A 13,056-nucleotide genomic window follows, 5' to 3' on the forward strand; every position below is an offset into this window, starting at 1 on the left:
GAGTAGGTTCCTAGAAACGAGAGTGCTGGGTCAACAAGGTCAGAGCATATGCATTCTGGTTACGTGCGGCCAAATTCCTCTTCCGAAAGGCTGTAATGAGTATGCATTCCCACCAGCAATATGTGAGAACACCTTTTCCCTCACAACCTTGCCAACCAGATATGTTTCCATAGTTTTTCATCTTCTCTAGTCTGATAGGTTAAAAAGTAGTATTTTGATTGTTTAAATTTGCATCTTTAAGTGAGGCTGACCATCTCTTCATGTGTTTCAGAACACATACATGAATGCACACACACAATGAATCATCTAGTCAAGTCTTTCCTTCATTTTTCTATTGGGTTTTCCATTCTTCAATCTGCAAGTTCTTTATACATTAGTGGGGCACCCAGAGGCTCAGTCAGTAGAGCATGTGACTCTTGGTCTCAGGGTTGTAAGTCTGAACCCATGTAGGTGTAGAGATTAATTAAAAATAAAATCTTGGAGCGCCTGGGTGGCTAAGTCAGTTAAGCGTCGACTTCAGCTCAGGTCATGATCATGATCTCACAGCTTGTGAGTTCGAGCCCCACATTGGGCTCCGTGCTTACAGCTCGGTCTGGAGCCTGCTTCAGATTCTCTCTCTCTGTCTCTCTCTCTCTGCCCCTCCCCCACCTGCACTCGGTCTCATCTTTCTAATATAAACAAACATTTTAAAAAATTAAAAAAAAAAAAACAAAACCTTAAGGGGCACCTGTGTGGCTTAGTTGAGTAAGCATCTGATTTCAGCTCAGGTCATGATCTCCTGGTTTGTGGGTTTGAGTCCCACACTGGGCTCTGGGTTGGTGGTATGGAGACTGCTTGGGAATCTCTTCCCAGCCCCACTATTTCCCCTTCACCACTTGCGTTCTCTCCCAAAATAAATAAATGAACTTATAAAAAAGAATAAAAAATAAAATCTTAAAAAAGAAAAAAGTATTTATATATTACATAAGCCCTTTATCTGTGATATATGTTGCACATATGTTCTTCCAATTGGAACACCAGTTGTGTTCTGTTTGTAGTGTTTTGGCAATCTAGCAAGAATTCTTGAGGTCCAAGAATGTCTGGTCTCTGCAAACCTTTTCAAATAGTCTGCTTTTCTGAGAGGTCCACAGCACTCAATCAGATTTTCTTTAAGAAAAAAATTTTTAAGTTTATTTTTGAGAGAGACAGACAGACAGAGCATGAGCAGAGAGAGGGAGAAACAGAATCTGAAGCAGGCTCCAGGTTCTAATCTGTCAGCACAGAGCCCAACACAGGGCTCAAACCCACAAACTGTGAGATCATGATCGAGCCGAAGTTGGACGCTTAACCAGCTGAGCCACCCAGGCACCCCAACAGTTCTCCAAATCCTTGAAGGCTTCTCTTGACTCTTCTTTCATAGGACATACCCAAGCAAATGGCTTCCAGTGGTGTGTTTTCAGGTTTTGTCATTAGTGTGAATTCTTTATCATGAATGCATTCCTGGTTTTCTATACTCATCCTATACATGAGACACCAGGCTCAGCATTGGGATGAGGAGATAGGACCCCACTTTGGCCAATGAAGCCAACACTGATACATTCCTTCCTTCCCCTCTGCCCTCCCTAACCCCCGAGGCATCATGAGCTCCTCTGAGGGCTGGGGGGTGGGGGTGGGGCTGTGAGTATGATACTCTAGCTACAGGCTAGAGTAGGTAACACATTTCTGTTAATGCGCTAAATTAAGAGCAAACTAGCTTTTCTGGATGGCCATCTCACAAAGTCAACTAATGAACCAGCTTTGTTTTTCTAAAGATACTTCTGACATTTTCTTTTTTCCCTTCCCCACCTGTGACACTCACTTTTTGTAATAAAGTAGAAAATCTTACATTTCTAACTATTAAATTTCATTTTGGTTCATATAATTCAAAATAGTATTTATCTCTGGTGAAGTTGGGAGGGAGAAAGCACAGTAATTTTCTAGTTCTTAGATTGGAAGGCATATATGTGTACATATTTTTATTTTACACCAAATATTACATGAAATTTTTGGCACATTACAAAATAAAAAAAAAGTTTACCTTGTTAGTCTGAGCCCACCAGATCAAGAAACTTTTAGATCCTGAATCTGTTACCTCACTTCTATTTTTTAATGTAAGGTCATCACAGCATAAAATCTGATGTTACTTAATTACTGCTATCTGAAAAGATTAATCTATTCCTAACTATGGTCAATATATGAAGCCTACTGACAACAATCAATTGCCCTGTAACCTGTGTAAAGAAATGACGTATTTATTAGGTGGGAAATGGAGCCTAGCCCAGAAGGCCCAAAGAATATTTAGTTGTAGGTCTACAGCAGGGGCTGGCAAACTATAGCCCATGGGCAAGCACCTGTACTCATAAAAAAGGTTTACTGAAGTACAGCCATACTCTTTCATTTTTGTATTGTTTATGTCTGCCTTCACACCCTAGGGCAGAGTTGAGTAGTTTTGACAGAGACCTTATGACCTACAAAGTCTAAAATATTTATTATATGGCTCTGTACGGAAAAAAAAAAAAGTTTGCTGAACTCTGGTCTAAGGCACCATCCAGAGGAGAAAGTAAATTTTCTAGTGTACTTGGCAGGGATAGTCTTTTAGGAATCTGGGTTCCTCAGGCTATCATAGCTCACTAATCATTAGTCTTACCTACCTAACCCATATTACTCTAATTTCATACTTATATAAAGAAATTTGATCTTGCCTACAGGAAGAAAACACACTGACCAGAGTGTGACCATTCCTACCAAGAAAATGATTCCTTTTCACTGTGAATTAAAGACAGACTTTGTGATTTATATTTTAGTTTCTCATGAAATGGACTAACATGGGTCAGTCCTTTGGTGACCATCACCTCTAATACACCAAAAAACAAAAGTCAAGTTCCTAGACCTACAAAGCTAAGGACCAGCTCCTGAAATATGGAGATTCTTCTAGGGTATCCATCCTATGAAGCAGACTCCTTCAGAGACATCTCTGTGACATGTCACTCTTCCCTATTCATGATACTACCAAAACTTAAGGATTGAGTATCCATCATTTCTTAAACTCAAATTCAGAAATATCACATAACTATCAGAGACTCAACATTCCACATACATAGCTGCTTCAGAGAAGTGACACTTTTTCATTAGATAAGCACTTTCTCCTCTCTTTAAGTGTCTGATGTGATACAAATGTTTTTAAAAAATCATCAAAAGAAAGTTAACATGAAAATCAACATTTTGGAAATGTTTCCAGAACAAATCATAAGCTACCTGTCAGCATCTGTACTTTAGTATGTGAAGTGTTACTCTGGAAAGCTGTTATTCACACTCAACTCCTCTGAATTGAGATCTCATGTCTTACCTGACTTGGGCTGATCTTTTCTTCAGCAGCTGTGGAATGTTGATGTGGGTCTTCCTTTGCTCCCTCACAGGGGTCTCTTACAGTTTCCGCCTGGTCCCCTTGATCTCTGAAGACCTTTAACTCCATGCTCTTGGTTTTCTCTTCCCTATTCAAGATCCCAGAAGCCACAGAACCTCCTGCTGTGGTGTCCACCAGCCCACACCGCCCAAGCTCACCCCCATAATCCAAGGTGCCAGAAGTTTCTTCATAACAACTTTCCATACAAGTCCTCTGCAGCTCCAAGGGCACTGCCCTACTCTGACTTATAAGAGAGCTTGAGGCTCCGGGTTTTACATCTGGAATCACACTTGGCTCAGGGTCAGCATGAAGCTCTTTGGAGACACTCACTGGGAGTTCAGAGTATAATTCCTGTACCACGGCAGACATGGAGGAATCAAGTGGAACTGGCTGAGTCTCTACTCCGGATGACAGCATTAGGGCGAGTGGAAGATTATGGAGTCAAGTCTTTTACATCAAACGGTTCACCCTGACACAAATCAAAGGAAGGGATAAAAGTTTAAAACCTTGCAGGATAGAAGAAAGCTGTTTCAGCTAAAACTGGCAAAAATAAGGACAAAAAAAATTCTACCTCAAATGCTGGCAATATATCTGACACCAAAACTTCCTCCTTAAAGGCTGTGAATTAGTGGAAAAATAAATGCCTTAAATCTTTAATAGACATCTACGTGATTTTGATTCAAATACTGCCTTATAAATAATTCTCATTTTAAATCTGGAGGGCCAGCAAATGTGGATGAGGAGACATGTCTAAGCATTCAAGGACAGACCTTATGTAAAGAAGATAAAGACAATTTTCTACTTGTTTTCAGGGTATGTACCTCGCCTGCTTTGGTCATTGCTATATCCCCCACTTCCTAGAAGAGGTGCCTGGCACATATAGGTACTCAGCAAATATTTGCTGAATGAATATACACTGAGAGATTCTGAGGAATTTGGTATACTGGCTTTTCCTCAAAAGAGTCTTGGGGCACCTGGGTGGCTCAGTTGGTTAAGCTTCCAACTTCAGCTCAGGTCATGATCTCACGGTTCGTGGGCTTGAGCCCGCATCAGGCTCTGTGCTGATAGCTCAGAGCCTGGAGCCTGCTTCGGATTCTGTTTCTCCCTCTTTCTGCCCCACTCCTGCTCGTGTTCTGTCTCTGTCTCAAAAATAAATAAACATTAAAAAGAAAAAAAAAGATTTCTCTATGAAAGAAGGTATAGAGACAGCAGAATTCCAATCCTTTACTGCTTACCAAACTTGAGCTGATCTACCCAGGCTGGCACAAGACACCACTAAACCAGCTCTTTAGAAGAATCCTCTCTTTTATTCAGCATCTTGAGATTTTCCATGTGCCTTCACAAACACCACTTAGATTCTCCCAACCCTGCGAGCAAAGTCCAGCAGCTATTACCATCTTGTTACAGAGTCTAACATCACATTTAAGAGGTAAGTGACCTGCCTGAAATATTACAGGATAATCTGAGGACAGCGGGGGATCTCAAGGTGCTTCCATGGTTTTGGGAACGTTTCACTTTTTGCACTGGGTAGTGGAAACATAGGATATTTGCTAAAATACATATATTTGTGTGGTTCGTAATACTAATTATTAAAGTTGTCAACACACATGCACAGAAGCACGTGCATGCATGCGCGCACAAGCACACACACACGCGCACACACACACACATGCACATACAGCTAAGGAATGGTACACTTGGAACCAGGGTTTTCTGGCTGGTAACTTTTCAATTTTAGTTTACCAAATGTGTGCAGTTTCCACAAGATTCATTTTGACCCGACCAAGGTGGAAACTGGTTTAACCAAGTAAGATACTACATGCTTTCATTTTGGATGCTTTCCTGAATCCTAACAAAAGGCAAGAAATTTCTGGCAAGAGTTCCTAACAAGGATTTATCTGAGGTATTGATGGCAAATCCAAAAGGCACATAGGAAATGATATTTCAGAAAGCCTGCAGATTTCTATTGCTACCACTTTCTAACATCCACCTTTTCCCAAAATAAACATATTCCATACAAGCAAAATTCACTGTTGGCTACCAAACTGTTTTTAATATTGAATTGTCTCACCTTTTCTCCACTAACCACATTCAGATTTCTGAGGAGAGACTCCCCTATACACCCATGTAAATCTTTACAACTCAGTTTCCTAGTACCCTGTCTCTAACTCCCGTCCTGATTTTCCGGGGGAGCCTACCTACATATGTCACTTACACAAAAGGCACCTGTTGTCCCTCCGTGTCAAGAAGCACCTACCTAGTCCTTGAATATTCCTGGGTATACAATCTTTCCTTCTGGCACAGAAGGTCCCTCCCACCCACTGACCTGTGCTATCAAGACCGAAGCTGGGGGCTTAGGTAGAACTGATGATAGGTCCTTTCATTTTGGACCATTCTGTCTTTCCTGGTTTTCCAACATGTGGTCAATCGCTTACCTACTTAAATTCCTACACTTTCATCCACTGGGTGTCCTTAATGTTTTGAAGGAATCTTTTCCAAAAGTAAAAGTAGACAACACTGTACTACTAATTTATATACTATAAATTATAGGAAATCAGACTGCTGGTACATTAAGTTTAGATGACTCAGGAGGGCTGATGAAAAACATGAATCCTAAAAGCAGCAAAGAGAGATAAACTGTTGTGTCCAGAGTATGGTAATAATCAAATCAGACTCTTTCATAAATGAACGGTGCTGAGAAAAACAAATCATTTTTGGAGCTACAATCTTCCCCTTTCTCCTCTAGCTCCTGGATATTTCTAGGGACGCTTTATATTTTGGTGTGTGTATTGGGGGTTAAGAGCTAAAGTAGAACTGCTATTTGATGCTAAAAAAAAAAAAAAAAGAGGAGGCGCTCAATTTTCATTTGGCTCAGTTTCCCTTTCCCAACAACAAACACTCTGGGTTTTGATTGCCACAAAACATACAGACCGGAAGAATAACTAGAATAACAAGAAAGGATACTGTAAAAGAGCAGGTTTGTTGGTGGAGATCAGCTCCATAGGTCTCTCTGCCACTACGTGCACAAGAGCCCTCTTTCCTTGCCCGCCACCGAGGTGTGAGTGCTCTTAAAAGTTTAATCCTTGACACGCCTCCCATTCCAGACTTCACTTTTTTGATGACCTCACCTTTTCTTGCAGCCTTTCTGCTATGCCGATGACTCAAAAACTATCACTGTAAGTATAGGTGACCACATGATCCAATAATTCCACTCCTGAGTATACATGCAAAAAAAAGTCCACACATAAACTAGCACACAAATGTTCATAGCAGCACTATTCACAATAGTCAAAAAGTGGAAATAGCTTTCATGTCCATCAACTGACGAAAGGATAAACAAAATGTGGTATATCTGTACAACTGGAAATTACTTGGCTGTAAAAAGTGATGAAGTACTGATTTGTGATTGAACATGGATGAACCTTGAAAACATTATAAGTCAAAGAAGCCAGTCACAAAGGAACATATATTATAAGATCCCAACATATATGAAATGTCCAGAGTAGGCAAATCTATGGAGTTGGAAAGTAAATTGCTTAGTGAGAGTTGGAAAAACTGGGAGTAACTGCTAATAGAATTTCTTTCAGGGGCAATAAAAGTGTTCTGAAATGGATTGTACTAATGGTTACACACCTTTGTGACTATGCTAACAACCACTAAAATGTACAATTTAACTTGGTGAATTGTAGGATATGCGGATTACATCTGAAAGCTGATTTAAAACAAAAAATAAAAACACCTGTCCCCTACTCCATCATTTCTCAAATTCCTAACCTATGTTTTATTTATCAGAATGACACCCTTTTAGGGACACCTGGGTGGCTCAGTGGGTTAAGCATCCAACTTCGGTTCAGGTCTTGATTTCACAGTTTGTGAGTCTGAGACCTGTGTTGAGCTCTGTGCTATCAGTACAGAGCCTGGAGCCCACTTTGAATTCTGTGTCTCACTTTCTTTCTGCCCCTCTGCTGCCCATGCTCACACTACTATGTCTCTCTCTCTCTCTCAAAACTATACACATTAAAAAAAAAAAAAAAAGATGGTACCCCTCCCAAACTTAACATGTCCAAGATAGAACCCATTCAACCCAATGAATAACTGAATCTTACTATACACAAACAGCTAGTAGAAACAAAGATGGATAAGATGTTCTCAGTAAACTTACATGCTTATTTTTTACTATTTTCCACTATTGCTTCTCTCAGTAATAACATCCCCACCACCCTAGAGATCAGACTTGAACCACCAAACACAACTAAATCTGGCCTTCAACTTGTTGTTCAATGAGCACTTGGAGCACAGAATCCACTCCTGCAGTATCTCTGACAAATACCACTACTTTCCATCCCCATGGTCCTAATTCAAGATTTGTTCCAAACACAGGATGATGCACAAATACACACTAATAAACACAGTGTATCATGAAGAGGCAATATTGATAATCACATAGAATGCTCTAAAATAGTCTTCAAGGAAACAGTGCTGTTATGCTTCCTATGCATGCATTTATGCTGTAAACTGGCATTGGCCAAAACAGAATTTTAAAGCTTTGGCTCCCTCCACAACCCCCCAAAACTTTCCAATATAAAAAACCAAATACCACAATGCCATCATCAATTGAAACTTCTGTTTGGCAGAGATATCATTCTAAAAATTTTCAAATTGTAAAACAACTAAGCACATTGGCTGTTGTTTTATAGGCATTCAGACTCTCTCTCCTTTTTTCCTAGGCCTATCCCTGATCCTTGAGTTTCTAAGCAGTATCTGCATTTGAGACACCCAGAAGAGGTGAGTGCCTCAGCTGGAACTCTCAGTGTTGATATAATATTCAGATACAAGCCTAGAGTAGCATATTAAGATTATTCTCAGCTCATGAGCTTGCATCACCAAACTCTCATTCTAGCCATTGATCAAAATACTGGTAAGATCACAAGACTGCAGAAACAGAAGAACATATTTTAAGAAGAATTCAAGTTCTTTAAAACTAAATTTCTAAACACATTGGAACAATTAAAAATGATGGTGTAGAAAATTAACTTACATAGAAAATTGCATAGGATAGTTTATCAAACTAAATGTTAGAGTTCTCTCATTTTGATAAAATACGAACATAGGAAAACTGAAAGAATATAATCCAAATGTTAAGAGTATTACCCTGGGTGACAAGATCACAATTGACTTAAATGTTGTTACTATTTTTTTTTCCTACAGTAAATTAAAAAAAAATTTAGGGGTGCCTAGGTGGCTCAGTCAGTTAGGCATCCAACTTCAGCCCAGGTCAGGATTTCACCATTCCTGAGTTTGAGCCCTGAGTGGGGCTCTGCGGTGACAGTCTGGAGCTTGCTTCAGATTCTTTGTCTCCCTCTCTGCCCCTCCCCTGCTTGTACTCTGTCTCTCTCCCTTTCTCTCTCTCTCTCTCTCTCAAAATAAACACATAAATAAAAATAAACATTAATTTTTTTTAAATTTTAAACATTATTTCTCAAGACCCAAATAGGAATAAAAAATAACTGGTAAATGCCTTATCCCTTTAACTTTCCAAACATCAACCCTCTGCCTCAACTATAAAAGTTTTTACATTAAAGTGTTAAGTAAAGTTGAAGTAAGAGGAGACACTAAGTTAACAGTGGCTTGTAAAATGAAGGCAGGGATTTATAGCTTAAGCCTTACTAATACTAATGACTTACAACCAACCTACTAGGTGAGGACACTAGGTTATTATCTAGTTTGAGGTATAAGCAAAAAACAAACCACAGATTCACAAACAACTCTTGCCAGCTGCTACTGGCATGTCATCTTTGCTGTGACACAAATGAGAATTAGGTTGTTTAAGGAAAGGATTTATCCTTGAAAAAGACCAACAATTATAGGAGTATGCATTAAAGTTATCCTAATAAAAGAAGAAATTCTTTTGTTTGAATTGAGAACAATCATCTCAAAACCTTTCTATGTCAAATGTAAGAGCAAAGCCAGGAGGCAGCCTGGGTGCTGGTCTCCAAATTGGGAGACCCGGGTCTCTATCCTGCTGGCTGCACAACCTTGAATATATCACTTAACTCTCCTGGGCTTGTTTTTCAAATGTAAAATGAGACAGGTTCACCAAGTAAAGCCCGCGCCCAGAGGCCTGTGCAGGTCCGCAGGTGCCCGCCGCATGTCAAATGTAAAATGAACAAGTTAAACAAAATAACCTCAAAGGGTCTTGCCGCCCATTAAAATCCCATGAGTCCAAATGATAACTTTTCTATTTCACAGATCTATAGATACCAACAATGGTGGTAGAGTTCTGACTAAGCCCCACTGCATGTACTCAGAGCATAAGAGCCAATTTAAGAAGACTTTACATGCAAAAAAAGATGGAACACTGTTTCTTCTTTAGTGGCAGCGGAAGTGTTAATAAACAACAAAAACATGAAAAAAACAGAAAATAAACTACCAGTGAAAGATTAACCCTGCAGCTCTCAATCTCATTAGAATGTATTTTTTAACACTAAACACCTGACAAAGTGGCCTTTCCACTTTAGTAGTTCAAACACTCCCTAATACAAAAGTTCTGGGAGCACAAAGTTTACAGCAGTAAGTAAAACGTAGAAAAAAGAATCAAACAAAGAAAACAGTCGAACAGAAAATCATGTGCCCAATAATCCCGAGTCTGAAGGTCTCCCCTCCCTTTAATTCCAATGTAAAAGGGCTGCTCAAAAGGAAGAACAGTTAGTAACACTGGGCACTGCAACACTCGTGTCAAGGGACAATACTCACAATATCGATCAGTCCCTCAGAAGTTCACAACACTCCTTTCACCTTGAGAAAGGGGCTTTCTTTTCCAAGATTCGGACACTGTAGCCAATGCCTCCATGAGGGCATTCGGAGAAAGGGCCTCTTCTTGTCGGACAGAGAAAGAAGAAGCTTTTAACGAGATCTCTAGACAAACAGAAAGTGGGGTAGGGAAGTCTATATACTAAACAGGGCCCAGCTCTACAACATGGAGTGTGCAGGAAATCTTAAAAGCATCAAGCACTGTTTCCTTTTTCCTTCCTTTATTAGCATGCAGAAACAGGATCCCTCTGTCTCATGGGGAGTGAAAAGAGCGAAAATGTTCCTGATTTCTGACAAAGACTTTCTACATAAAAAAATTTCATTTATCAAAGGAAGAGAAGGAAACCATCTGTGCCCCTCTAAATATACTGCAGGAAAGAGTCCTCCTCTTAAAGGTAGAAGGTCTTATTTTTCTTGGGAGAGCAAGAGAAAAGAAGTTGGAGGCTCCCTCTTTGAGGAGGGGTAGGTGTGCAGACAGCAGGAAGCTTTTTAATCACTAAGCAGGTAGGGGGAGTGGGAGATAAATTCACTAACCAGTCAGGAAGAAGTGATAGCTTCCGTGGACAAAGGGAAGGCTGGCTTTTGGTATCAGTTCTCTCTCCCTCTTGGAGTACAGATCTGTTTCCAAAAACAAAGTCTTTTCTCCTGATTATTCTGAGACCCTCTTTGTTAGTTTGGGGAGCATGGAAGGCTTTAAAGGGAAAAGTGCCTCTTTCTCCACTCCAGGGTGGGGAAACGACTCCTTTCCAGTGAGAAAGGATGGGTTGAACACCTGTGCTGTGGGGGTGGGGACGGGAGGAGGCATGCATGGAAAAATCTGGGTCTCTATGGAAGATATTAGTTTTCTTTAGTAAGAGTAATAGCAACAATTTACCGAAAGCTTACTATGTACTAAGCACCTACACAAATTCTCCCTCAGTCCTCAAGACAACGCTCTACAAAGAGAACCCAAATTTGAGCGAGGCTAACTGAGACTCCAAAAGATTAAGCAATTAGCCAAGGTCGTAAGGATGGGAAGGGGGAGACAGACTAACAACTACCACATTCCAGACGCCATACTCTTAACTGTGCAAGGAGAAGCTCATTGCACACCAAGAGACTTGAGGGAAGAGTCTAATGGACATTACTGGGGAAGGGGGAAAGACTGATTTCTAATACCATAAAGTAAACTCAGTGTCTTCATCTTTATATCTAGGAGTAGAGGTGAAAAATAAAAGAAAGGTAAGTCTCTCTTTTACAAGTAAAGAAGACCGCCCCCCCCCCAGCACTTTTAGGCAACTTGACTCTCTCTCTTCACCTGGGGAGCGCTGACCAAATCGGGGGAAAGGTTTTGTTTGGGGTTATATACTACCCCTCCTCATTAAAATAAGTTTAGAATAGCCCTCTCGCATCCCAGGAGCGGGTCTTGCGCCGCTGACAAACGCACGGGAGCTGGGGAAGAGCGTACACCCACGACAAGGGGCGTCGCCCTCCTCGAGAAGTTGGGGGTCCCCCGCCGTACCGAGGTTGAAGAGGAGTATCTCTACCCAGTCGGAGCCATGACTCGGAGAAGCCGTTTTCCCATTGAGACGCGGGCCCTCGTCTCTTCCCTCTCCCAGGCTCGTTCCGCCGCCCGCAGAGCAGCCTCAGTTCCCTTCGGCGCCCCAAGAGGGAGGGGGGCCAGGGCTCCCCCTCAGACTGCAACACCCGGCGGAGGGTCCCCTCAGGGCGGTGTGGGGCGGGGCGGCTACGCCCGTAAGCCTTCCCGCCCCCAGCCTCTTACCCTGAGGCCTGCTCCGCGGCCCGCGCTCGCCCAGCCAGCCCGGCCTTTGCAGCTGCAGCCCGGTCGCCGCCAAAGCTACCTGAGCCTACCGAGCCGAGAGAGTCCGGGGCCACTCCAGCCGCCGCCGCCTCTTCGTCTCTATGGTCTTCTTCCTCCTCGCCCCCCCACCCCGCACTTCCTCATCCGGGGCCCGAGCCAGCCATGCGGACTCATCCAAATCCCGCCCCCGTATGGCGCACGCGCAATTCTAGGGACGGCTCTTCCCGCGTCAAGCCCCCAGCCTAGGCCTGGCCCCTGCAGTCCTCTGCCCCGCCCCTACCGCCGCGATTCTTAACGGGGAAACACCCTTTTTCCCAGGCTCTTACTTATCCCTAGTGCCCATTGTTTCCGCTTCTACAGCCCTCTCCAGTATTTTACCCGGTCTGAATGGCTGCACTTCTAGGTCCCCATCTCTGGAAGCCCAGGAGATCCCTTTATAACTTGAAAAAGTGTTTTAGGTCATGTCACTCCCCTGCTCCTTTGAATCTGACCAGTAAGTCTAAATGGCATCCCTGTCTCCAGTCCTTGTATGACATCTTGTTTTAACTTCTTCAAGGCTTTAACACTGGCTGAAATTGCCACGCTGCATCATTTATTAATTTATTCATCACCTGTTCCTTCCCAGGCTTGTTCATCATTCTGTGGTCATTACCTAGCACTGTGACTGGCACAAGCAGTCGTTCAACAGACATTTGAAGGAAGGAAAAGAAGATTTATTCAAAAGGGAATTAAGGAGGTTGAGAGAATTGGGGTGGCTGGGGGGCTCAGTCAGGTAAACGACTCTTGATTTCAGCTCAGGTCAGAATCTCCAGGTTTGTGTGGTCGAGGTTTGCACCCCGCTGGCGCCTCTGTCTGCTATTACAGCAAGGAGCCTGGGATTCTCTTTCCCTTTCTCTCTGCTCCACTACTAATGTGAGCGCACACTCACATCCCCTCTCTCAAAAATAAATAAACTTTAAAAAAAAGGAAGTTTCAGAGAGTGGAATCAACTTGCTCCGTTTCACACAGCGTTGTATTAAACATA

The 13,056-nt window shown here is 42.1% G+C and overlaps 1 protein-coding gene across 10 annotated transcripts in view; it reads right to left on the bottom strand.

Annotated features, from left to right (window-relative positions):
* The window catches only part of PRR14L (proline rich 14 like), a 61,354-nt gene extending 49,212 nt beyond the window's left edge, over positions 1 to 12,142 (bottom strand). The window contains exons 1-4 of one of the 10 annotated variants that reach the window (XM_029921818.1): positions 11,994 to 12,113; positions 10,766 to 10,849; positions 10,175 to 10,297; positions 3,365 to 3,890 (exon numbers count right to left, since the gene is read on the bottom strand). In XM_029921818.1, the coding sequence (XP_029777678.1) occupies positions 3,365 to 3,838 (474 nt within the window). In that variant the 5' untranslated portion in view covers positions 3,839 to 3,890; positions 10,175 to 10,297; positions 10,766 to 10,849; positions 11,994 to 12,113. Of the gene's footprint in view, positions 1 to 3,364; positions 3,891 to 6,549; positions 6,601 to 10,174; positions 10,869 to 11,732; positions 11,960 to 11,993 lie in introns of those variants that run through there. The other 9 variants (XM_029921819.1, XM_029921826.1, XM_029921817.1 and 6 more) reach the window with 9 other exon arrangements.
* Between the last annotated feature and the right edge of the window lie 914 nt (positions 12,143 to 13,056).

The sequence above is a fragment of the Suricata suricatta genome, chromosome 14, assembly GCF_006229205.1.
Source record: "Suricata suricatta isolate VVHF042 chromosome 14, meerkat_22Aug2017_6uvM2_HiC, whole genome shotgun sequence".
Taxonomy (NCBI): Eukaryota; Metazoa; Chordata; class Mammalia; order Carnivora; family Herpestidae; genus Suricata; species Suricata suricatta.